The sequence below is a fragment of the Suncus etruscus genome, chromosome 14 (genome assembly GCF_024139225.1).
Source record: "Suncus etruscus isolate mSunEtr1 chromosome 14, mSunEtr1.pri.cur, whole genome shotgun sequence".
In the NCBI taxonomy this organism is placed as follows: domain Eukaryota; kingdom Metazoa; phylum Chordata; class Mammalia; order Eulipotyphla; family Soricidae; genus Suncus; species Suncus etruscus.
The window spans coordinates 93,355,761-93,381,953 of NC_064861.1; the positions used below are offsets into that span (position 1 = coordinate 93,355,761).

At 54.8% G+C, this 26,193-nt stretch overlaps 1 protein-coding gene across 1 annotated transcript; it reads right to left on the reverse strand.

Annotated features, from left to right (window-relative positions):
* Positions 1-11,063: 11,063 nt before the first annotated feature.
* On the reverse strand, positions 11,064-25,340 carry SYT3 (synaptotagmin 3). The gene is made up of 10 exons (XM_049787024.1): positions 25,169-25,340; positions 23,738-23,897; positions 22,519-23,026; positions 20,427-20,790; positions 19,135-19,353; positions 17,621-17,741; positions 17,219-17,390; positions 16,529-16,661; positions 12,671-12,738; positions 11,064-12,486 (listed from the first exon to the last, which is right to left on the reverse strand). Exons 2-9 carry the CDS (start codon positions 23,886-23,888, stop codon positions 12,673-12,675), a joined length of 1,734 nt encoding a protein of 577 aa, XP_049642981.1. The 5' UTR covers positions 23,889-23,897; positions 25,169-25,340; the 3' UTR covers positions 11,064-12,486; positions 12,671-12,672.
* Positions 25,341-26,193: the final 853 nt, after the last annotated feature.

Consider the following 26,193-nt stretch of genomic DNA (forward strand, 5'->3'; position numbering starts at 1 on the left):
CTTAATTTCCAGCACAAACATAGGTTCAAAGTTGAGGGCTACATAGGGTCCCCCAAGAAATCTTCCCAAATAAAAGGGATTTTTTGTTTTGTTTTGTTTTTTGGGTCACACCCGGCAGCGCTCCTGGATCTCTGCTCAGAAATCGCTCCTGGCAGACCCAGGGGACCATATGAGAGGCCGGGATTCAAACCTCCGGGATTCAGACCACCGTCCTTCTGCATGAAAGGCAAATGCCTTACCTCCATGCTATCTCTCCGGCCCCTAAAAGTGATTTCTTTTTTTTTTTTTTTTTTTTTTTTTTGGTTTTTGGGCCACACCCAGTAACGCTCAGGGGTTACTCCTGGCTATGTGCTCAGAAGTTGCTCCTGGCTTGGGGGACCATATGGGACACCGGGGGATCGAACCGCGGTCCGTCCAAGGTTAGCGCAGGCAAGGCAGGCACCTTACCTTTAGCGCCACCGCCCGGCCCCTTTTTTTTTTTTTTTTTTTTGTGGCTTTTGGGTCACACCCGGCAGTGCTCAGGGGTTACTCCTGGCTCCATGCTCAGAAATTGCTCCTGGCAGGCACAGGGGACCATATGGGACGCCGGGATTCGAACCGATGACCTTCTTCATGAAAGGCAAACGCCTTACCTCCATGCTATCTCTCCGGCCCCCTAAAAGTGATTTCTAAGCACCGAGCCAGAAGGAGTCAGCCAGCCCTGTGCACGGTAGGGTGTGGTCAAATGCAAAAAACAAACAGCCGGGGGCCGGAGAGATAGCATGGAGGTAAGGCGTTTGCCTTTCATGCAGGAGGTCATCGGTTCGAATCCCGGTGTCCCATATGGTCCCCTGTGCCTGCCAGGAACAATTTCTGAGCCTGGAGCCAGGAATAATCCCTGAGCACTGCTGGGTGTGACCCAAAAACCACAAAAAACAAAACAAAACAAAACAAAACAAAAAAACAGCCCCCTAGAATAAAAGCCTGAAACTTCTCTGCCCTCACATTGCCGGGCATGTATCCAAGGGAACCCAGAGAAGTTCAGAGCCGCATCACTTGTGAGAACAGAGACCGAAAAGAACCACACATCCACCCAGAGGAGACTGGAGAAAGAAGCACAAGTGTCTGGGACTGCTGCCGTCACGCGTTGAGGAGACGCTGCCGAGTATTTCAATAAATCTGGGGATTTTCAAGACATATTGTTGATATACAAACACTGGGAGGGGGTAAAGCAAGCTGTGGACAACATGGACAGCGTGATCCCATTTATGTGGAGACACGCTCACCCACCGGCCAAGACAACACTATTTGCACCACTCAACACTATACAGGCACCCTGTTTTATATAGAATGAGTACGTGGCTACGAGGAGACTGAAGGAGCCACGGCAAACAAGAACAGTGGTTATGCAGGGAAAAATCTAGACTGAATTGGTGAGGGGCCAGGGAGACAGTGCTCTGGGATGACTCCTTGCTCTGCACTCAGGAATCCCTCCTGACAGTGCTTGGGGGACCCTATAGGGTGCTGGGAATCCAACCTGAGTTAGCAGCATGCAAGGCAAGTGCTAGTGTTCCACCCAAGTTGGTTCCTTTTTACTTTGTAGCGGCCACACATGGCCATGCTCAGGGCTTCCTCCTGGCTCTGTGCTCAGGGATCACTCTGGAAATTGCTTGGAACCATATGGGGTGCTGGAGATCAAACCAGGTCAGACAGGTGCGATGCAAGTGTCTTAACACTTGTACCATCGCTCCTGCCCCACAAGTAGGGTGGCAGGAATATACTCGAATAAAAGGCAAGTCCCCTACCCTCTGTACTATCTATCACTCTAGCAATTCAGGTTGCTTTTGCTCCCCCAGTTTTGGGGCCCCACCTAATGGTGTTCAGGGGTTACTCCTGCCTCTGTTCTCCTGGCAGGTTTGCAGGAGGGTGAGATGGGATGCTAGTGATCAAACTTGGGTCAGCTGTTTGCAAGGCAAATATCCTCCCCACTGCACTATCTCTCCGCATCATAGTTGTCCTAAACTTCCTAGACTCAACTCTTGGATTCATTACTGTGTCTCTCAATATTCCCATGATCCATTCTCTTTCCTCTATTTCCTCCCTCCAGGAGGTTCCAAGTAAATCTGGGTCAGGCCCACTTGGAGTTCACATTCATGTGTCTGTGAACTTTACTCCTTCCCCGTATCTTCATGGTGTGCTGAAGAACTTGTGGCCTGGGTTTCTGCTTCCTCAGACTTCATACAGGCCTTTGGTTTGAGTGGAAACCCTTTCACAGAGTTCATTTCTGGAATTTTTGTGGGGTCATTGGCTTTGGGGATTCTTCCAGAGAGCCATGACAATCCCTGCAGTGCTAAGGATGGTTTCTGCATATGAAGCCATTTCCCCAGCACCCTGCTTTCTGAAACTTTCTGTTATTTGCAAAACATCTAGGTAGAATTTGATATTGTCTCAGTCTCCCCTTAAAAATAACAACCTTGGGGCCAGAGAGATAGCACAGCGGCATTTGCCTTGCAAGCAGCAGATCCCAGGACCTAAAGTGGTTGGTTCAAATCTCGACGTCCCATATGGTCCCCCGTGCCTGCCAGGAGCGATTTCTGAGCAGATAGCCAGGAGTAATCCCTGAGTGCCGCCGGGTGTGGCCCAAAAACCAAAAACCAAAAACAAAACCTAAAAATATAACAACCTTGTTTTTTTATACAAAGCAACACAGTATTTTTTCCATTTGCCAGCCCCCTCCAGTACCCCAAAATCCTGTGGGTCCCTTCCCAGTGTCTTTCATTTCTATGGTACTTGCTTCTGGGTTTTGTCCCCGTGGTTATATCTTCCTTGAAAATATGTCTGCAGGAATGATTTCAGGTTAGGAAAGGAGGAAGGGTCGTGATCAGCAGAGCAAGCTTTCTGTGTTGGCACTTGTCAAGCGCCTGGAAATAGGATGAGGCTGAGACTTGAGGCCAAGTGCCCGGCCCGAGGTGCTTGGGACAGTCCAGGAAACGGGCTACAAATTCTCAACTATGCCAATTTCCCTCATCCCCTCTCCCTGCGGGGATGTCATGGCTTTCCTGGCTAATGTGGACTCCCACCTCCGGAGCTTTTATGTTTATTCCCCTGATCTAAAACGCCATCAAAGTGAAAGTTCGAATTTGCCAGGCTTGTAACCCTCCCTCCAGGCACAAGGACTCTGATTGCTTCTTGGGGCTCTCAATTTCCCGGCAGTTATGGCCCGATAAATCTTGTAGGCCTCAATGTTCTTCAGATTAAGAACAAAGTACAGGCAGCATTTTCAGGGTGTCTGTGCAGGGGGGGGAATCTCACTAACCCAGAGTTCGCTTTGCTTAACTTTCCTTCTTGGTTCTTGGTACTCCTTGGCATTAATTAATTTTGGGAGGAGAGTGGGTACACCCAGGACACTTGAGGCTTACTCCTGGCCATGCTCAAGGAACCACATTGGGTGCCAGGATCGAACTAGGGTCAACTGAGTGCCAGGTGACTGTCATACCTGCTGTCCTACCACTTCGGGGTTCCCTGGACATGACATGTAATTACCTCCCTCCCTCCCTTTACCTATCTACCTACCTACCTACCTTCCTTACCTACCTAACCTACCTAACCCTCCCTCCCTCCCTTCTTCCTTCCTCCCTCCCTCCCTCCCTACCTTACCTACTTACCTACCTACCTACCTACCTACCTACCTACTTACCTACCTACCTACCTACCTACCCTACCCTACCCTACCTACCTAACCTACCTACCTAGTTAGTTTATCTATCTATCTATCTATCTATCTATCTATCTATCTATCTATCTATCTATCTATCTATCTATCTATCTTTCTTTCTATCTCTCTATCTATCTAGTTAGTTTTTGGGTCATACCTGGTGGTGCTCAGGTGTTACTCCTGGTTCTGTGCTCAGAAATCTCTCCTGGCAGGCTCGGGGGACCATTTGGGATGCTGGGATTCGATCCACTGTCCTTCATAGATCAGCTGCATGCAAGGCAAATGCCCGACCGCTGTGCTATCTCTCTGGCCCCTTATTTATTTTTGGTTTGGGGGCCACATCTGGTGGTAATCAGAGGTTACTTCCGGCTTTGGACCCAGGAATCACTCCTGGAAGGCTTGGGGGACCCAATGAGATGCCAGGGATGAAACCCAATTCAACCGTAGGCAAGGAAAATGCCCTACCCACTGGGCTATCACTCTGGCCCTAACATCAAATGTTATCTTCCCGACGAACTGGCTGTACTTCCCGTGTGTGTGTGTGTGTGTGTGTGTGTGTGTGTGTGTGTGTTGTTCCATCGTGGGCGGTCTCCTCGGCTCCCCCACGAATGTCCAAGGGAATCTTCAATATCTTGTGGCACGAGTGAACAAAGATGAGATCAAGCAACTTCTTTTGCCATGAACACAGACCAAGAATCTGGATGGAGAATTTTCAAGACAACAACAGGGGACTGGGGCCAGCGTCCAGCAGCGAGGGTGCTTGCCTTGTACCTGAGTTCAATCCTCTACACTCCATAGGGTCCCCCAAGCACTGCCAGGAGTGACCCCTGAGTGCAGAGCCACAACTGAGCTCTGAGCACCATTGGATGTTGTCCCAAAACAACAACTTAACCAAGTTGCAACTTACCAAGTTGTCTAAGGAGAGTGCTCAGCTTCCTTGAATTCCAGAACTTTCCAGAGTCGGGGCTCTGGGAAATCCATGAGCTGTGTCCGCTCTTCTCTCCGGGTTTCCTTCTGCCCTCAGCTGCAATGTTGCTCTGGCATCCTGGCTTCTCAGTGAGCTCCCCAGGTTTCTTGCTCCGCCTCCTTTCCAGGCCTCTCTTTGTGCTGGTCATCTCTGAGACTTGGTCTCTGTCTCTGTTCTGTCATATTTATTTACTGTTATTTTTGTTTGGTTTTGCACTGGCTCCTGTGCTCAGATGAGGGATGGCTGGCTCGGGGAACAATATGGGATGCTGGGAATCTAACTTGGGCCAGCTGCATGCACGGCAAACACCATCCCTGCCATGCTGTCATTCTGGTCCCTGTTCTGTCGTATTTCTGAGCTGGCCTGTGATTCTCGTCTAGCCCCATTTCCAGGGTGTCCTTGCTATCTGGCCACCCCACACCCCTTTTCTTGATTTTATACTTTGACTCCTTTCTTCACTTCCTCCCCCCGACTTTTTTTTGATTCTTGGGCCACACCTGGTTGTACTCAGGGATCACTCCTGGCTCTTTGCTCAGAAACCGCTCCTGGTAGGCTTGGGTGACCATATGGGATGCTAAGGATCGAACCCAAGTCCGTCTTGGTTCGGCCACATGCAAGGCAAATGCCCTACTGCTGTGCTATCACTCTTCCCCTTCTTTTTTTTTTTTTTTTTTTTTGGTTTTTGGGCCACACCCGGCAATGCTCAGGGGTTACTCCTGGCTGTCTGCTCAGAAGTAGCTCCTGGCAGGCACGGGGGACCATATGGGACACCGGGATTCGAACCAACCACCTTTGGTCCTGGATCGGCTGCTTGCAAGGCAAACGCCGCTGTGCTATCTCTCCGGGCCCACTCTTCCCCTTCTTTATTGTCCTTTCTGCCATCCTCTCGGTCCCTAGTTCTTCCATCTCCTGGTATCTTCTAGAACCCTCACATTGGCTCTCTCTCTACTGCACTCTTCATAGTTTCTTTATGATATTCCTCGCCTTTTCTGGGTCCTCATAAAATACTCTTGTTTTTGTTGTTTCCTGGAGGTTGAGCCCACACTGTGCACATGGATCAATCCTGAAAAGTACCTGGAGAAATCCTAGGTGGTATTGGGCCTCAAGCCAGAGTCAGCCTTATGGAAGGCAAGAAGATCTCTAACCCTTGCACTATCTCTCTGGCCGTCCTCATTCAACATTGTTTCCGTGTCACTACTGCTTAGATGGCTCCAAATTTGTCCTCTTTGTGTCTTGTCACAAACTCTCTTGTGCCTTCCTACGTCTGTCATTGGCTCTGTGGGAATCCTTTGCACCCCTAAGGGTCTTTCCGTCCCCAGGACTGCTGCCTCTTCTGATTGTCTCTGGCACCTGGTTCCTTTTCCTCCAGGACTGTCCCTTTGGTCAAGAAAAGTCTCTTTGGGGCCAGAGCAGTGGCGCAGCGGTTGGGCATTTGCCTTGCACGTAGCTGACCCAGGACGGACCTGGTTTCGATTCCCCCCGTGTCCCATATGGTCCCCCCAAGCCAGGAGCGATTTCTGAGCGCAGAGCCAGGAGGAAACCCTGAGCATCACCAGGTGTGACCCAAAAATCAAACTCCCCCCAAAAAAGTCCCTTTTGTCACTGACAATTTCTCTTTGTCTCTCTGTCTTTGTATTTCTCTGTATCTCTTTCTCTCAGACCCTTAACAACTTCCTGTGACCCAGGGCTCTCTCCCTGCCCCTAATTTGGGCCTCTGTAGCTTTTTAGGGTTCACCTGACCGTCCCCCCATCACTCTTCTCCCCTGCTCAAAATTCCCCAAATTATGACTTTTGTGGGTTTTCATTAATGGAGTCTCTGGCCCTGAGGGCTGTTCCTCCCTCTCTGTGTCTGTGTCACAGTCTCCCCCAGTCTTTAGGGCTAGGGAACCCCTATATTCTCTCTCCAGTCCCGTCTTCAGTCCTTCGCCTCCTCACGCCTTTTTCCCGCCTTTCCCTGCTCTGAGGTAAAAAAAAAAAAATCCCTCCAAGTGCGCATGCGTAATAACGGCCGCCCGCCGCCCGCTCTCCTGTCAGGCGCTAAAGCGCAGCAGCCGCCTGCGGGCTCGCGTGAGCTTACGCGAACTCACGCGCGAGCTCACGTGCTCGGGCGGGCGACCTGCTCGGCAACAGGTGACGTCACACGGAGGCACGGCCTCTTCTGATTGGCTGCCTTGACCCGCGCGCCTCTCGCGGTTGTTGGGCTGGTTGAGCTCCCGTGTCGCCGCCGAACGCTAGGGGGCGCGCAGCTCCTCCGCACGCCGACCCGGACTTGGGTCGCCATGGCAACTCGGCCCTTGCTGATTGGATACCTGGTTGGATCCGCTCATGTGATTGGCTAGCTGGCCAGGCCATGTCGGCATCTGATTGGATGCCAGGGAATTTGGCCCTCCGTCTCGCTCCTTTTTTCTCCCGGCTGCGTTTCGCCCGGATAATTGGTCCTGGGGACGCGGAAAGTGACTTTGAGTCGCCAGGGGATGGCACGGTGTTGCTTGGCTCAGTATCCCCCGTCAGGGGGCGCCACTGTACACTTGGACACGCAGGCCATAGTAACTGGTGACGTCACCATCTGCTTACTCCTGATTGGTTGCATCTCCCAGAATTCTGAAAAGGGTGAAAAATCGCTTTGGCAACCCTCAGTTTGGGTGGAAAGAGAAAAAAAATATTTGAGTAGGAGAGTAACGAATGACCTTGGTCTCAAGCACTTACATAGGTATTAGGTATCCACCTTTGCTGTCCCTGAGAATCATCCCCAGGCATGCAAAAAATTAACACCAGATCAAAATTAAGGGCCATTTTTATGAATCTTGCGTATTGGACTCTATTATTCATGATTTTAAAAGACTGACTTTTTTTTTTATAAATCTTGCAAATTGGTTCTATTATTTATGATTTTAAAAGACTGACTTTTTAAAATAAATCTTGCAAATTGGTTCTATTATTCATGATTTTAAAAAGACTGACTTTTTTGAGGGGAGGAGGAAATCAGCTTTTAGGGAGATAGAAAACTTGCCAGTGCCCTAAATGGTGTGTGCCCTAAATTCCTACCCCCCCATTCTCATCATTAACACCTTGCCTATGTGCTGCATCAGCCACCATCGAAGGGCAACAGTTCAGCATCCTACTTATCCCTGGTTATATTCAGAGGCCTCAAGTGGGATGCTGGTTGCCAGGGACAGATCCACGGCGGTTGTTAAATGGGTCTGGAACGCGCCTTCTGCTGCGTGCAACGTTTTCTGCATGTGAATTAGAGGACAATGTGGGTTATTTAATTAACACTACTGATGCGTAAAGGAGGGGGATGAATTTTGGAGTATGCATTGTGTACAAACTGCTCTAAGCATTTTAGTATGGAACGATAGTGCAATAGGTAGGTTTTTTATGTTTTTTGTTTTGTTTTTGCCATGCGCCTGGCTGACCCAGGTTCAGTCCCCAACACCCCAGATAATCCCCCCAGTCCTCCCAGAGTGATCTCTAAGTGTAGAGCCAGGAGTAAATCCTGAGCACTGATTGCTGGGTGTGAGCCCCCCTAAACCCTCAAACCTTTCAATATGGGGCAATAGAAAGAGAAAGAGAAAGAGAACAGCAAGGCCCATGAGTCCACTTCCCAGAACCCCAGGTATGGTTCCTATCCCAGCCAGGACTGATTGCTGAGTAGAGGGATATTTTTTGGTTCTTGAATGAGGTCCATCTGGGGTTTTGGAGGTTGAACCCAGGTCAGCACATGCAAGGCAGAGGACTTTCCCACTGTACTATGGCTCCGGGCCACAATGCACCAAATTGAAGCTCAGTGAGTGTAACAGATGTAGGCTGCGTGTATCCAGCACCCACAAACATTTCCTTCCCAGAGAGCACCTCAGTGTCAGTTGTCAGTCAACCTCTCATCTATCTTCCCAAAGTCCTAAGTAACCCCAATCTAATTCTTTTGTTTTGTTTTTGGGTCACACCAGGCAGCGCTCAGGGGTTCCCAATCTGATTCTCTCTCTCTCTCTCTCTTTTTTTTTTTTTTGGTTTTTGGGCCACACCCGGTAGCTCAGGGTCACTCCTGGCTATGCGCTCAGAACTTCTGTCTTGGGGGACCATATGGGACGCTGGGGGATCGAGCCTCGGTCCATCCTAGGCTAGCGCTGGCAAGGCAGACACCTTACCTCTAGCGCCACCGCTCCGGCCCCCCCAATCTGATTCTTGATGTGTGCAGTTCTGTGTTTTTGAGGGGCCACACCTGGCTGTGCTCAGAAATTGCTCCTGGGGCCCGGAGAGATAGCACAGCGGTGTTTGCCTTGCAAGCAGCCGATCCAGGACCAAAGGTGGTTGGTTTGAATCCTGGTGTCCCATATGGTCCCCCGTGCCTGCCAGGAGCTATTTCTGAGCAGACAGCCAGAAGGAACCCCTGAGCACCGCCAGGTGTGGCCCAAAAACCAAAAAAAAAAAAAAAAAAAAAAAAAAAAAAGAAATTGCTCCTGGCAGGCTCGGGGAACCATATGGGACGCTGGGGATCAAATTCGGATCCATCCAGGGTAGACTGAGTACAAGGCAAACACCCTACTGCCTGGGCCACTGCTCCAGTTCTTTTCTTTTGCAGGGTCCACACCCAGTGGCGCTCAGGGATTACTCCTGTCTGTACGCTCAGAAATCACTCCTGGCAGGCTAAGGGGACTGTATGGGATGCCGGAGATTCGAACCACTGTCCTTCTGCATGCAAGGCAAACACCTTACCTCCATGCTATCTCTCCGATCCATGTGTTCAGTTCTTAACCTTTCTCTGTCTAATATATTTTAACCCCAACATACTTAAATTATTTTTAATTTTAGGTTTTCCACAACCCCACACGTTTCAGCAGCTAATTCTTTTTTATTGCTGAATGCATTTCATTGTATGACCAGACAGTTTCACTTGGGAGACATTCGCGTTATTTCCAGAGTCCCCAACAGGGGGCGATCACAAACACAGAAGTTGGATTTCTCACGGGGGTGGAGGGAGGCAAAACTGGCCTGGGAATTGCTCAAGTGAGTCGCGAATGTGGGTCTCGTCTTCTTAGAAATGGGTCAGCTGTGTGTTCCAGGTGGCCGTGATGGTGCCCCCAAAAGATGGGTCAACAAGCCTACACCCCACCCTCCCCCTGAATCTGGGGCTATGGCATTATTTGAAGAAAAAAAAAGATGGGGGTTTGTGTTGACAGAATGGAGGATCTTCAGGATTTATGGTAGTCCCCCACATCCAAAGACATGTGGGGACCATTGCCACTGACTTTACGCCTTTGAAAAGCCAACTGGTGACTCCAAAAAATTCATCTTACTTTTCCTTCTCCTGCATAGAAATATCTCATTCCCTTCTGGGGAACTGACACCTGTATAATATTAGGTCGGCCAATATTTAAGTGACCAATACACAGATATACGCTCCTACCTGCTTATTAGGCATTTGTCATTAATTAATATTAACGATTCACAGCACCCAACGCTCATGCTGTGACCTGAGCCTTCGGTGCTTCTTCTCTTTCAAACTTTCATTCATTCCAACGGTTGCAGGGACCAAACACAATCGCGTCTTCTTTTCGGTCTCAGTGTCGGGGACAGAGGTAGAAAGCGCGTTGCATCTCAGCCCCAAGTTCCAGAGGTCGCCAAAGAGTTTTTCACAAGACTGAATTCCAAGTTCACCCGCAGAACAGATAATCTCTCCCTCTGCAGGTGCAGAGTGGCACCCCCTAAAAAAAATCCTGCCCAAAGGATACAGCTAGTGGCTTGCCCTGGAGAACTGTGGAGCGTGACCATCCAACAACTGTCTCTCCATGGATGTCCTTGAATGGGTTAGAGATGGAATCAAGTCCCAAGGATCGGTGGGGTCCCTCCACGCCCAACATCACTCCCAATTGTTGCCTCGGAACCGGCCTCTTGCTGTCAGCTTTGCAAGTGCTCTGTGGATGCAGAGAGGGAGATGCTGGCATCTGAGTGAGTGGCATCTTCAGAGAATGACAGAAAAGAGAGAAAAACGCCGAGGGAGGCGTGAGGGAGGCACAGGTGCAGAGGGCAAATGGGAGGCCGAGGTTGCCTTTCCACAGGGACACTGCAGAGATTCCCACGCAGGACAGAGGCCACTGGTGCTGTCTCCCGAGTAACAAGGGGGGCAGTTCTCTCCTGAATCTGAGGCCCAGGGCCCAGTCATGATGTCATTATTCCTGATGGTACATTGGGCTTGGAGCAGCCTGTAGAGGTCGGGGTTGGCACAAAGAATCAGAATGGGGAGGAGGGTTCCTGCTCATGGCCATGTGTTATCAAGGGCTGCCTAGGCTCTAAGCAAGGAGAGCACTCTGCAGTGCTCAGGGATGACTCCTGGCTCTGTGCTCAGGGCCCCTTGGGGCATGCCAAGGATCAAACCCGGGTTGGCTGTGTGCAAGGCAAGTGTGCTCCCTGCGGGACCATCACTCTGGTCCTCAAAAATTTTTTATTTAGGGGAATAATGGGTTTGGGGGCCACAGTGGTGCTCAGGGATGACTCCTGGCTCTGTGCTCAGGAAGCACTTCTGGCAATGCTCTGGGAGACCCTCTGGGGTGCCGGGAATGGAACAGGGGTGAGCCGCATGCAAGGTGAATGTTGTAATCCCCGTCCTATCACTCTAGCCCCAACGACTGAGGAGCTTTATGGTGTTTGGAGGAGTGAGAGGTGAGAGAGAGGGACGGAGAGGAAGGGGAGAGAAGAAAAAACGAATTCCCTGCCCAATACTCATTTCCCTCTCTGCACTCCCTAATGGGACAACAGTGCACCCCATGAAGAAACCCCAAAATGACCGATGCTTCTGCTTTGTTCCTCAAGATGGCTGCAGATGTCCCCACACAGCTGGAAAAGGAAGAGCACTTCTGAGGAGGCGATGTAGGAACCCAGAAGGTGAGGCCTCAGCCATGTTTCCTGTGCTCTCGAGAAGAGGCCGCGTGGTCCATTCATGTCCAAAGCTGGGTCCACCTTGGACTCGTCACTGGTGGGCAGTTGAGAGTCCCCCCTTGCGGTGTGTCTGGGAAAGATGCTGACAGGAGGCAACTCGCTTTCACCTCAGAGCTTCCCGATATGATTTGGAGCCACATGCCTGCCTTTGTTGAGAGAGATTATGAAATCCCAGGCCCTGTAGGCCAGCCAACTTCTCCACTGCCTGGGAGAAAGCGCAGCGAGATGGCTGCAGACACCTGCATCCAGCCATGCCTGAAGCCTGCTCTATGCTCAAACTTGCCTCCTGGAGGCTTTTGCATCTAGCTGTGGTTCCCAGTGGAGGCGCCTTTGGTGACTCATAGCCATAATGGCCTTAGCCAGTGTGACATGCAAATGCTGAGGCCTATTGAGCCCTAAAAATCTTTCCACTGTCCCCAGCCCAAAGCCAGGTCCCACCTCCCGTCTCTAGAGAGGACAGATGTCCCCGGCGCGGTGGGACCCATGGTGCATGTTTATTCCGGCATCGAGAGCAGACGCGGGTGCGGTGGACAGAGGGGGAGACATTGAGGGAGTCTCTGGGGGTCCCGGAGACTCGGGCCGGCCACACTCACAGCGGGAATGAGAACAAGGCTCGAACACGACGTGTTGGACAAACACCAAGGACAGAGACACGGGGGTTGGGGCCAGGAGCCCCCCAGACATGCACAGCCCCTCGCCCTGATGGGTGGACAGACGTATGGACACCAGGTGCCCCCCACCCTGAAATGGGGAGCTGGGTCCGCCTGCCGGCGGAAGGACATGGGCCGGGGCGGCCGCACCACGCGGCGAGGCTATGGCTTCGAGATGAATTCACTGTCTGCGCAGGAAAGGGGGTCCTGGGAGGTCGGGGTGGTCCCGACCTAGGCCAGACCTGCAGGGTGGGCAGGGAGGGGCATCAGCAGAAAAAATACCGGGACTAGCAGGGATCAGGGGGGCAGATCCATGCCTCCTCCCTCAGACCCAGGGGTCCTGCTTCATGCCTCCTCCCTCAGACTCAAGGGTCTGGCTCCATGGCCTCCTCCCTCACACCAGAGGCCTTGCCTGGAAGCCCTTACCATCACTCTGAGTTCTCCTTCTCCGACAATCCTTTGCTTCCTTTAGTGAAGCTGGACAAAGTTTTTTCCTGAAGGAAAAAAAACCCAGAACACTCAGCGGCCGAGGAGACAGAGACAAAGGCTCATCCACTGAGGCCTGCACCCCTCATGGCTATGAACGAGGTTTGTTTGCGAGACTGGCCGTTATGGGGTGCCAACTGCAGCACTGCCCAGGACAGGAGAGTCCAAAGCAGCCATGGCTGCCAGGTACCACTCAGCCCAACAACCTCCACAGAGCTCAGATCTGTTTGGTTTGGTTTGGAGGCCACACCTGGTGCCACTCGGGGCTGACTCCTGGCTCTGCACTCAGGGATCCCTCCTGGTGGGACTCAGGGACCATATAGGGTGCCGGGGATTGACCCTGGGTGAGACGCATGCCAGGCAAGCGCCCTCCCGGCTGTATTTGTCACTTCAGACCCTGCAGAGCTCAAATCTGGGCTTGGTGTTCAGTAACTTTGATTCCTCCCTGGAGCCTGGGAAGAGACACTCAAAACAGGACAGACCAGTGAGACACGGGAGTCCCCACCTGGAAGGAGGATCCCAACCTTAGAATGATCAGCCCTTTGGGATGCAATATGTTTCGGGTCACCCAGATGACAGCAGATAAAGCATCCCACATTTCATCAAAGCTTATTCCCTGATGACTCAAGACAAGGGGAAAAGAGGTCTTGATTCTGTGCACTTTCTACAGTTCAATAGTTTCCAGAATGAGAAAATAATTAAAAGATTGTCTTAAAGAAATTCAAGAGTAAATGTATTAAAATGACATTAACTTGAAGTGTTTTCGTTTTTGGTTTTAGGCCACACCCGACGGCTCTCAGGGGTTCCTCCTGTCTCTGAGCTCAGAAATCACTCCTGGCAGGCTCAGGACCCTATGGGATGCCAGGGATCGAACCCAGGTCCATTCCGGGTCAGCAGTGTGCAAAGCAAATGCCCTAGTGCTGTGCTATCTATCACTCCAGCTTCATAACTTGAAGTGTTTTCTTTTTTGACCCAGAACAGAATTCCTTCTGGCTACTTGCCTTGGTTTTCATAAAGGCAAAGCCAGCACGAAGAGTTTTGAAATCTCTTCCTGGTTTCAATGGGAAGGTCTGCTTCCAAAATTTCTCTGGTGGCCAGAGTGATAGTACACGGCCAGGAGGGTGCTTGCCATGCACACGGCCAATCTGAGTTCAGTCTCCGGCATCCCATATGGTCCCCTGAACACTGGCAGGAGTGTTTAATGAGTACAGAGCCAGGAATAAAGCCTGAGCATTTCTGGGTGTGGCTCAAAAACAAAACAATAAAAAATAACTAAAAACGGGCTGGAGTGGTGGTGCAGCGGTAGGGCATCTGCCTTGTATACATTGACCTAGGAAAATCCCCGGGTGTTCCATATGGTCCCCCAAGCCAGGAGTGATTTCTTTTTTTTTTTTTTTTTTGGTTTTTGGGCCATACCCGGCGGTGCTCGGGGGTTACTCCTGGCTGTCTGCTCAGAAATAGCTCCTGGCAGGCACGGGGGACCATATGGGACACCGGGATTTGAACCAATTTCCTTTGGTCCTGGATCGGCTGCTTGCAAGGCAATCGCCACTATGCTATCTCTCTGTGGAGTGATTTCTGACCACATAGCCAGAAGTAACCCCTGAGCGCTGCTGGGTGTGGCCCCCAAAACAAAATAAATAAATAAATAAAAACAAGAACACCCCCCCCCAATTTCCTTGGAGGGGGCCTGTGAGCTAACCCAGTGCATAGGGGATGTGGATTCTATGTCGTTTCCTGTGGGTTCCATCTCTAGCATCCCAGATGGTCTCCCATACTCAGTGTGAGTGATCCTGAGTGCAGAGCCAGGAGTAATCCCTGAGCACAACCAGGAGTGGCCCCAAAACAAAAATTTTCTCTCGAGAAATTTTTCTTGGTCCAGAACACTTTTCTTAAATAATTTTTATTTCTGGTTTTTGGGCCACATCTGGCAGCAGTGCCCAGGAGTTCCTCCTGGTTCTGTACTCAGCAGGCCAGGGGACCATATGGGATGCCAGGAATCAAACCTAGGTCATTCGCATGTGAGGCAAATTTTCCCCCCACTGTGCTATCACTCTGGCCCCATTTCAAATGATTTTTTTTTGTTGTTGCTGTTGTTGTTGATTTTTGGGTCACACCCAGCAGCGCTCAGGGGTTCCTCCTGGCTCTACACTCAAAAATCACTCCTGGCAAGCTTGGGGGACCATATGGGATGCTTGGATTCGAACCACCGTCCTGCATGCAAGACAAATGCTCTGCCTCCATGCTATATCTCCAGCCCCTCAACTAATTTTTGATTCTGAAATATTGTCAAGCAGCTTCTTGGGGCATCCATAGACCCCCCTGATCTTCCCTGACCCCTTCCTGCCTGGGGGAGCCCAATGACCCCTTTCTGTAACCTTCTCCTCCTAATCTACCCCTGAACCTCCTTCTCCTTTCTGTTCACATGTCCCCTCCCCTTGGAAGCCCTCTCAGATCCCCCAAACGAAAGGGAAGCTCCCACCCAGTCTTTTTCAAAACTCTCAGACATTCCTAACTTTGGAGACCACACCTCACAGGACCAAAATCGGAATCAAACGGAAAAATAACTACAGGAGCTGAAGAGACAGAATGGGGATTCATTGACCCCATATGTCTGCTCTTTCCTGCAGAAAATCCTGATGCGATCATCCACACTGTCTGGTTCCCTGAGCACTGTTGGGTGTAGCCCCTGAGGTCCTTAGGCTCCTCCATAGACAGTATAAGTGAACCTGGGCACCTCAGGTTCACAGCAATGTCACGTCGTGGGCGCTTGCATTTGGGGGCTCAGTTGGTCACACATTGTCAGAAGTGGCCCCAGAGCTCCTTGAAGGCCATTTAGGGACCCTCCAAGAGAAAAACCCCACAGTGGGTGTTATCCTGTGACATTTCCCACTGATGCTCCCCTGAGTAGTGTTCAGGGGACCATATGGGATGCTGAGGATCAAATCCAAATCAATTATGTGTAAGGCAAATGCCCTACTCATTATGTTATTGCTCCTATCCCTATTTTCTTATTTCTTTTTTTTGTTTTTTGGTTTTTGGGCCACACCCGGCGGTGCTCAGGGGTCACTCCTGGCTGTCTGCTCAGAAATAGCTCCTGGCAGGCACGGGGGACCATATGGGACACCGGGATTCGAACCAACCATCTTTGGTCCTGGATCAGCTGCTTGCAAGGCAAACACCGCTGTGCTATCCCTCCGGGCCCTATTTTCTTATTTCTTAATAAATTGCTGATGGTCGCCTAGTTAAATTTTGTCACTGCCTATTTCCTCTTTTTTGCTCTGCTTCATCCTTTTTTTTTTTTTTTTGGTATGATTTGGGTTGTGCTCAGGGCTTACTCCAGACTGACTCAGGGATCACTCCTGACAGTGCTCAGGGGGGACTAGATGAAGGCCCGGTGATTGAACTCGGGGTGGCTGCGTGCAAAGCAAGTGCTTCAACCTCTGACCTCTTTCAGCTCCATCTTTTCACTCCAGTTCGATTCTTTCAGCCTCAGCCTCATGAATAAAAACACTGGCTGGGTCTAGATAGAACCTCCAGGAATCATCCTTGAGCACAGAGGCAGGAATAAGTCCTGGACATGGCCAGGTGTGGCCCCAAAACAAACAGACGTTGGAGACCCTCAAACAGGCCTGCTTCCCAGCATGGGAGACCCAAGCCCAGAGAGGGTGAGAGCCTTGGGCTCAGTCAGTGGGAATCGGGACAGTTGGGATTCGAACCTGGGCCCTGTGGTTCAGCCCCCCAGGAAAGAGGGGGAGCGCCGTGGGAATGACAGGTGGGCATGTGACTGGCACTCACCTCCACCAGCTGATGCCAGTGCTCCACGGGCTTGCGGGGGTTGGCCAGCATCTCGGCCCAGTGCTCGCGGCCGTGGGGGTCTGCGGCTTCGGGGCCCACGCGGCACACACCGATCACCTCATTGTGCCCGATGCTGGGGGTCAGGGGTACCAGCCGTGAGCCCCAAGGGAGGAGGCTGCACAGGTGACCCGCCCTGCCCTGTCAAAGCTTTCCCCACCACCCTGTGCCCAGACACACCCACACCACACTCTGGCCAATGACAGGCCTGCTTCATCCTGGACACGCCCACGCCACGCCCCCATGCCAGTCCTGCCACGCCTCTGGCCCGCTTACACCACTCTGTCCAATGCCTGGCCTGCTGGATCCTAGACACGCCCGTGCCACGCCCCTGGCCCGCCCACATCACATTCTGACCAATGGTTGTCCTGCTGTATCCTAGCCACGCCCACACCGCACTCCGACCAATGCCTGACCTGCTGGATCCTAGACACGCCCATACCACGCCCCATGGTTGCACTGCCACGCCCCTTCCCGCCCACACCACGCTCCGACCAATGCCTATCCTGCCTGCTACGTCCTAGGCCCGCCCACACGTCACCCTCTGACCAATGCCTGGCCCGCTGTGTCCTAGCCATGCCCACACCACGCCTTCTGTCAAGCAAGCCACACACCCTAGCCACGTCCCCTCACCAGTCGTAGTCGACCACTGCGATGCTCAGCCCCACGTTCTCCACGCTCTCCGGGGCCACGTCGAACACCAGCGCCTCGTTGTACGTGGGGTTCAGCGTGTTCTTCTTGATGGAGGTTTTCCGCTTCTTGAGGCGCCGCCCCTCGCTAATCAGAGAGGCCTTCACGTAGGGGTCTGGGGGGCCAAGGTGAGCTCAGGTTGAGGGTGGGGATCCCCAGTCTTCTCCCCGGCCTCCCCCAGTGCCAGGAGTCCTGGCCTCAGACCCTGGCTCCCCGGAGCTCAGAGCTCAGAAATGTCCAGGCCAAGCCCAGGCCAAGTCAGGGCCTCAGTCTCAGCACTCCTGGGAGGCCCAGCCCCTCCGCCCTCAGTCAGGCCAGTCCTCCTCCCTCAGACTGCCCCCACACCTGAGAAGCCGGTGAGGTCCATCGCTTTGAGGTTGGACGCCTTGATGATAGTGACGGTGAGGCGCCCCGCAGTGGGCAGGTAGCAGAGCGAGAAGTTGAGTTCTCCAAGGTCTGCCTTTTCCTGTCGATAGGGAGTGGGGTTCAGGGGTACCTTGCCTCCTCTCTGTGCCTCCCACCACCCCTTCCCAGTCTGGCTGGGGTGGGGTCCATCTGTGATGCCCACAAATGTCTGCTAATCCTGCAGAGGGGGGACTCAGTGAAAAACAAAGTCCCTCCATTGAGAGACCCAGTTCGGAAGCGTGAACCCCGAGTTCTAAAGTATCACGACACCAGATAAACCAGAGAGGTGGCATGGACCGGAGAGTAGGGGGCATAGAGTCCAGAAGTGGGGGGCAGAAGCTGGTGAGGAGTGAATGAAAGAGCAACAGCTGGGGTGCTAGGAAGGTTCTGGACACACAGAGGGGCAGGGGCAGTCGGGATTAGGCTCCTCAATCTGGGACGCTGAGTTTGGGGGTTTGAGAAGGCCAGGAGCTGGGGGCACTTCAGCAAAGGGGACTTAGGAGGCCAGGGCATCCAGTAGTATTATAATGTGCAGATGGGGAGACTGAGGCCAGGAGACAGGAAGAAAATTGTGAGCCCTACAGAAAGGCATTTGATCCTACTGAGGCTTGGGGAGGCTTGGGGGGATCAAGATGGTCAACAAGGATCTCTAAATGGGTGGGTAGGGTTAAGAGCTTGGGAGAAGAGTCCAGTGGGTGGGGAAAGAAATGAGAATAAGAGTTAAGGGGTGTCATCCCAGGGGTCGGAGAGATAGCATGGAGGTAAGGCGTTTGCCTTGCATGCAGAAGGACAGTGGTTCGAATCCCGGCATCCCATATGGTCCCCCGAGCCTGCCAGGAGCGATTTCTGAGCATAGAGCCAGGAGTAACCCCTGAGCGCTGCCAGGTATGACCGAAAACCCCCCTAAAATAGGAGATGCCGTCCCCATCTGGATGCAGGGTGCGTTGAGAAGGGTCAGGTTACTGGGGATCCACTGTGACTATGGTGGGAGGGGCATTGGCTAGAATGATGGGGTACAGAATGGGATGATTTGATTGGAGTTTTCAGCTCGGAGCAGGTTGGGTTGAGGGTGCAGGGGCTGAGACTGGGCAGAAAGATCAGAAAAGAGGAGTTGGGGACAGAGCAATAGCAGAGCAGGGCGGGCGTTTGCCTTGCACATGGCTAACCCAGGTTAGATCCCTGGTGTCCTCTAAGGTCCCCCAAGCCTGCCAGGAGTGATTCCTAAAAACAGAGTTAGGAGTAACCTTTAACACCAGGTGTGGCCCAAACCCCCAAAATATGGAGGAGTCAGGATTGGGGTTGTGGAGCAGCGGCAAAAGTTGGGGTGGGGTGACCAACTGGAGCCCCGGACAGGCCGAGGTGAGCTTCGCTCCTGTGTACTCCCCTTTCCTTTGAGGGATTTCCCAGTGAGCCCCATTTCTGGGTGCAGTGAGGGGGGTCCCCGAGCTACTGACCGAGCCGCCTTCTATGATGTCCCTCCAGAGGGGGCGGTCTGGGGGCTGCTCGGCCAGCTCCAGGAGGTTGTCCAGCACCACCTGGCCGATGAGGTCGTGCCGGGAGAAGCGGTCGAAGTCGTAGACGCTGAAGTGCAGCTTCCTCTGGGCCAGTTCGGCCAGGGGCACCGGGAACTGGAAGGTCTCATTAAACACGGGGTTCAGGGTCTTTCGGTGCACCTGGGTGGGCAAGTGAGGTCATTGACACCCTGTCTCCCCAGCCCTGGCCCCCAATTCCAGGCCCTTTGGGGGCAGGGGAGGATGAGGTCCATCAGAGGTGAAGCAGGACAGCAGGGGGGATCGGGCACAATGGCGGCCATGAGTGACCCTAAAACCTCTGCGACCACGTGACTGAAAGGACAATCAGATTTAAGTTAAAGCTTAGATTCTGTTTGCTGGTATCCTCAGACTCTCGATTCACCTCCCTCTGGCCCAAGGCCCGAGCCTCCTCTCTTGGACTCAGGGATCCTCCCTTGACCCCAGCTCAGCATCTCAGACTCAGGGTCACATCCCGGCCTCCTCCCTCAGACCTTGGGTCCCCTTCCAGCCTCTTCCCTCGGACCCAGGATTTGTCACAGCCTCCTCCCTCAGACCTTGGGTCCCATCCCAGCCTCCTTCCTTGGTCCTTGGGTCCCATTCCAGCCTCCCTTGAACCCAGGATCCTGGCCTAGCCTCCTCCCTCAGACCTTGGGTCCCCTTCCAGCCTCCTCCCTCGGACCCAGGATTTGTCATAGCCTCCTCCTGCAGACCTTGGGTCCCATCCCAGCCTCCTCCCTCTGACCCCAGAATCCCGGATCAGCCGCCCCTTCCTTCCTTCCTTCCTTCCTTCCTTCCTTCCTTCCTTCCTTCCTTCCTTCCTTCCTTCCTTCCTTCCTTCCTTCCTTCCTTCCTTCCTTCGTTTTGGGGTCACACCCGGCAGCGCTCAGGGGCCACTCCTGGCTCTACACTCAGAAATCGCTCCTGGCAGACTTGGGGGACCATATGCGATGCCGGGATTTGAACCACCGTCCTTCTGCATGCAAGGCAAACGCCTTACCTCCATCTATCTCTCTGCCCCCTCCCAGCCTCCTCCCTTAAATCCTGGGTCCCCTCCCAGCCTCCTCCATCAGACCTTGGATCCCCAATCCAGCCTCCTCCCTCAGGCCCAGATTCCTGTCCCAGCCTCCTCCCTCCGACCCTGGGTCCCTTTCCAGCCTCCTCCCTGGGACCCAGGATCCCAGCCCAACCTCCTCCCTCGGCCGAGAGATGCACACCTTGGTCTGGAACTTCTTCTTGCGGTCGGGCAGCAGGTAGATCTTGACGTAGGGGTCCGAGAAGCCGTTGGAGTCCTTGGCCGGCAGGTCGAGCGCCTGCAGGACGCGGACCACCAGCTGGTCGGAGCCGTAGAGGTACCGCAGGGCGAAGCTGATGCGGCCGCAAGGCGCCCCCGCGCCCTCCCCGGGCCGCCGGCCGGTGCCCTGGTACAGCTCGGGCTGGATCTGCCCGATGAGCTTGGCCTTCTCCTCGCCCACCGGCACCGCCACGGGCGCGGGCAGCACAGGCGGCCGCTCGTCGGGGCCCGAGTCCGACTGGGACGTGAGGGTCTGCTGGGTGAGGGGCCTGGGCAGGGCCGGGTACCTGCGGGCACCAAGAGGATGGTGAGCAGGGCCTGCTCAGGACCCCTGAGCTGCCCGATCGCCTCCCCCAGCCGTGACTCTTGGGGTGCGGCCCCTTCTCTGGGGTCCCTCCTAGATTAGCTCCAGTCCAGCCCAGTCTCCCCTCACACCCCCAAAATGCAGCCAGACCCCATCCACCCTCTGTCCCACTCTGACCCTGTATACTGCCCCAGCCTCAACCTCCCCTCCTGCCTCTGTGCTCAGGAATCACTCCTGGCAGGCTCAGGGGGACCTATGGGAGGCCGGGGATTGAACCCCAGTTCCCCCCCCCCTTTCTTTCTGAACTTCCTCCTCCTCACAGGTCTGGAATATTCTGGAAGCCTCCGCCAGCTCTGCTTCTTCTCCCCTTCTCTCTCACACACACCTTACTGAACCCCTCAGTTTCCACAGGCTGACCCTTCTGAGCCCAGTGGGTTCAGCCCCTGATTCACTGGCCACCAAGTCCCTCCTTAAAAACCCACCCCTTCCACCCTGAACCCCGAAACCTGCAGATCACTCCCCCAGAAGCGGACTCACCTTTGCAACCCCCTGCAACTCTCTCGCTCTGGCTCTCCCCAACTTCCCATCCTCAAATTTTTGCTTGCCCCTATCTATTCCTGCAAGGACCCTCATATACAGGGGAGAGGGGGCAGCTCTGGGAAGGACCCCTAGTGATAGAGCAGTCAGGGTGTAGGGGACCCTCCTCAGCACCCCACCCTGCTCCCTGAGTGACTTCGGGCAGTGCATCTATATTCTGAGTCATTTTCTCCATCTGTATAACGGGGGAAGTGGGGCTAAGACCATTGTCAGCTTCTGGAAAGTCTTCCAAGACCCCCCCAACTACATTTCCCATGAGGCCTCAGGCCCTGGCTAAGAACTACCACTCCCATGAGCCTCTGGGAGCTGGGAATCAGGCTCCCCCCCACACCTAACTTTGCCCAGAGACACATAGTACTGACCCCAGCTTCTCCCCCAGACCCTGATAAACTCAGGGTCTCCCTCTCATGTACCCCTCTTCCTATAGGTGACACCCCATCACCCATTCATCTGGAGGACCCCATTCCCCGCCCCCTCCTCATTTAAGCCCCAGCATAGACTCATCCTATCCTGTCTAGATGCTTGGTTGCCCCCAGCCCCGTGTGGCCCCCCTGAGGGGAGTTCTCTGCATACCCCATTCCCCCCACTCAGCCTCCTTGTGGCTTCCCAAACTCTCAAGCCAGACCTCCCCTATTCCAATACACTGGGGGCCCTTCTTATTCTCAGGGGCTCTTCCCGCTTGGGGTACCTCAGCTCATCCTGACCTCTTTCTTCCCCAACTCATCCTTTCCTTGCTGGTCTGGGGGAGATCCCACTCCCCTCACAGTGACCTCCCATGCTGTGTGTGTTCTGAGCATGTGGGTGTTCTGAGCACCTCAACAAGCCCCCCCACATCCTGGCAAAAGAGGGGTGCACTGCCCATGTCTCAGGGGTGCGGTGCTCAAGGCTTCACTTTCCTGCATCTTGTGAGCCTTATAATCCTGCCACCAGCCCCCTCCTCTCTCTGGACCCATGATTTTGGGGTCCCCAGTCGCCCAGTGAACCACAATCTTCCAGACTCAGGACTTAGGAGCATCAGTGCGGAGAGCCCAGATGGAAAGGAGAGAGAAAAAGGGGCAAAGTTCAGAGTGGGGACTACCCCAGCGCAGCCCGGCCACCCCCAAACCCCGCTCACCTGGTGGGAGGTGCCAGGCTGGTGACATGCTGATGGGACTGGGCACTGGGCAGGCTCCCGCTACTGGGGGGCAGCAGGAGCACCCCCGAGCCTCCACCCGTCTCTGAGGGCAGCTCCGGGGATGTCTGGCTGGGTTTTACCCCGACCACGGCAGTGGCCGCAGCAGCCTCAGGATATGAGTCCATGTCCAGATAGGAGGGCTCAGGGGGCTCCGAGCCCCCCAGGCCACCTGGCTCCAGCAGCTCGGCAAAAGGCGGGTGATGTGCGGGGTGTACATGATGGTGGGGGCCCAGCAGGGGGTGGCCCCCCAGGTGGTGCCCGCCACCACCCACCAGGCCCGCCAGCCCCATGCCTGGGCCTAGGTCCTTTCTCAGGGGCCCGCCGACGGCTGAGCCCCCTTTGTCGCGCCATGGCACCCAGCAGAGCTTCCAAGACACGAAGAGGGAGACGCCCAGCAGGACGATTCCGCAGAAGGTGACGATCACTGACAGCAGGCTCACGGAGATGTCTGGGGTCATAGTCAAGTGTCGGAGGTCAGGGGTCAGAGGTAAGTGGTCAGGGAGTACAGCCTCCCCACTGAGCCCCCAAATACTCGCTGCATTTTTGTTTTGATTAATCCTTTTAAAAACATTTTTTGTTTGTTTTTTTGGGGGGGCCACACCCAGTGATACTCAGGGCTGACTCTTAGCTCTGTGCTTAGGTCACTCCTGGCTGGCTCAGGGGACCCTATGGGATGCCGGGGATCAAACTCAGGTTGGCCGCGTGCAAGGCAAATGCCCTCCCCACTGTACTATCGCTCTGTCCCCCACTATATATCACACTGTAATGGGACCAGTAAATGCAGCCAACCTGGGTTCGATCCCCAGCATCCCACAGGGTCCCATGAGCCTGCCAGAAGCGATATCTGAGTGCAGAGCCAGAAGGAACCCCTGAGTGCCGCCGGATGTGGCCCCAAAACAAGCCAACAAACAAAAATGTCACTCACTGGAGTCTCTCAGTTGGCCCAGGGTACTTCATTATCCTCATTCCCTGGATGGGGAAACTGAGGCACAGAGGAGCCCAAATCCACCCAGAGAGAGTGCAGATGGGCCGACTCCACCCGAGACCTTGTGCAGAAGCTACTGGGGTAGCAGAAGGACTGACTCCACAGCAGCCCTGGGGGCCAACCCCCAGAGGTCAGGGGTCCCAGGGGAATGGCAGAGAGAAGTGAAGTGCTGACCTGCATCAGGGCCCTGGGGATAGCCTCGGATTCTCATATTTTCGAACTCCTGGCACCTGTCATTGGTGTCAGCGTCTCGAACCCGTGCACAGAGCTTGGAGACGAGGATGAGTGCCCGCCGGCACAGGTCATCTTCATAGTCCCCGGACATGCTGGCGGCCTGCGTGGTGGAGTGTGGGACACGGGTTGAGAAGGGAGACAGAGGCCAGAGCAGACGGACAAATGGACAAGAACAGGGCAAGTGGGGGTGAACGCATGGGAGGCTGAATCTGGGGGTGCAGCGAGAAGAGGCGATGATTTGGGCCACCAAGATGGTCCTGAAAATGACCCGGTGGGGGTCAGAGCAGGGACAGACCGAGAAGGAAGATCAGTGGAGGGGGGGCCCATCGGGATACACCATTAAAAGGGGGCAGGCAGGAGACACAAATTAGGGGTGCTTGATGGGTGGAATTGGGCCAGGCAGACCCTACAGGGGCGAGCTGGTTCTTTTATTCATTCCACAAGTGCTCATGGGCCTCAGTGACAACCAGTCTGCTCTGGATCCAGTGGGGGGGGCCTGAATTCCATGTGGTCCCCCAACTTCCTGGGGGCACAGCCTGATTTGAGGCACCCAAAACAACAGACAGGCAGTCACTTTCAAACCGGGCACCGGGCTTGAAAAGAAAAAGCTGGTGGAAGTGACTGGAAGGACCAAGAGGCTGGGATGGGGGGGCAACTCTGAGAATGGGGGTGTGGGAGAAGGAGAGGGAGGCAGGGCTGGGCTGGCAGGAAGCCTGGAGGAGGGTTGGGGTGAAGGCAGGAAAGGGGAGGAGGCAGGTGGGAGGGGACCCGGAGGTGCAGGATACACAGATGCACCTCGAGGGGGCCAGGTAGGAGGAAGAGGAGAGGGGAGGGGCTGGGAGGTCACAGGGAGAATCTGGGGGTGAGGGGGGACAGTGATGTGTCGGAAGAGAGACCAGGATGAGCAGAGAAGCCGCAAAGGACGCCCCGACCCGGTGCTGCCAGCCGGGCAGCCATAATGAGTCGCTGGTGTCATTCGTGGGCACGCTGGGGGGTGATGGTGGTGGTGCAGGGACCTCGGCCAGGGCCAGGCCGCAGTGTGGACAGAGAGGAGCCCCCCAAGACCGAGTAGGGTGTGGAGATAAAAGGCAGCGAGTCAGGGGGCAAGGGACAGAGAGAGATGACAGATGGACAAAAGCTGACAGAGACATTGCTTGGGGGGAGACTGGGGGGTGGCAGAGCTGTGGAAGAGGCCAGGGGCAGGGGGCATGGGCAGGGCATGATTGGCCACAGCGTTTGGAGCCAGCCCTGGAGTCGGGGGAGGGGTGCTGGAAAGTGGGATCCACCAGGCAGGTGATGGGGGGAGGGGGCTGCTGCAGCAGGAGGCTAAAAGCCCAGAACCCCAGGACCCCTGGACTGTGAGCAACTCACCTGCGCTTACCCCCGCCGGGTCCTGGATGGCAGCCCAGGCGGCGGCGGCCGGTAGCCCATGGGGGTGCTCTAGGGCGGACCAGCAGGCGGATTGGGGGGGGACTGGTCCGGCAGGCTCCAGGTGATAAGAGATGAAGGATGCTGCAGGGTCTGCGGCTGTGGCCGCCAGAAAAAAGCTCAGCTTGAACCCCGCATCTCAAAGTGGGGGAACTGCTCGACCCCAGGTGACCCCCCGAGAGGACCCACCACCCCCTCCCACCTCCGGAACCCCCGGCGCCCGGTGTGCGTCTCGGGACTACAATTCCCGGCATGCCTTGCACCGAGCCACTGAGGTTTCCTATGAGCGGGGCTGCAAGGGCTGCTGGGAGGTGAAGTCCTCCGATGCCTCTCCCGGCTGCAGAAAGGATGGGGAATTTTTTTTTGGGGGGGTAGAAGATTTTGGGGTCCCAAAGCGCTGCAGGGGAGAGCGAGTCCTAACGCCCTGGACTTCCAGAGGCGCCAGAATGCGGATCCCCAGGGATGGCAGAGGGGCAACTCCACGCCCCGGCACCCCTCGGTGGGCGAGCACCCGCACCCCAAGTGTTTTGGGGGACCCCACTTCCCAGGACCACGTGTCCCGCCCCGGGGCAGCCCGGCTGGCTCCCACTGCCCGGCCGGGGCCGCGCGCGCCTGGCACCGACCCTCCCAGGGCCGCCCCCCGGGATGGGGCAGGGGCCGAGGAGGAGGAGGGCGCAGGGAGGGGGAGGGACGGGGGAGGGAGGGAGGGAGGGACTCACTCACCCGCCGCCGCCGCCGCCGCCGCCGCCGCAGCCCCGCAGGCTCCGCCCCGCGCCCGCACCCGCACCCCTGCCGCAGGTCCGGCTCCGCCCCCCGCACCTCCACACCGGCCGCAGGGAGCCAGGCTGGGCGCAAGGGGAGAGGGGGGGAGAGAGGGAGAAGGAGGGAGGGAGGGAGGGAGAGAGAGACAGAGACAGAGAGGGAGAGAGAGACAGAGAGAGATAGAGAGACAGAGAAAGAGAGAGAGG

What these genes read in the sequence shown, in the direction of transcription:
- SYT3 (XM_049787024.1), bottom strand. Translation starts at nt 23,888, where the DNA reads ATGTCCGGGGACTATGAAGATGACCTGTGCCGGCGGGCACTCATCCTC. An exon ending in TCCCCAGGGCCCTGATGCAG is followed by an intron (nt 23,027 to 23,737) that starts GTCAGCACTTCA and finishes CTATGACCCCAG; the next exon opens with ACATCTCCGTGAGCCTGCTG. An exon ending in ACATCATAGAAGGCGGCTCG is followed by an intron (nt 17,742 to 19,134) that starts GTCAGTAGCTCG and finishes CCCTATCGACAG; the next exon opens with GAAAAGGCAGACCTTGGAGA.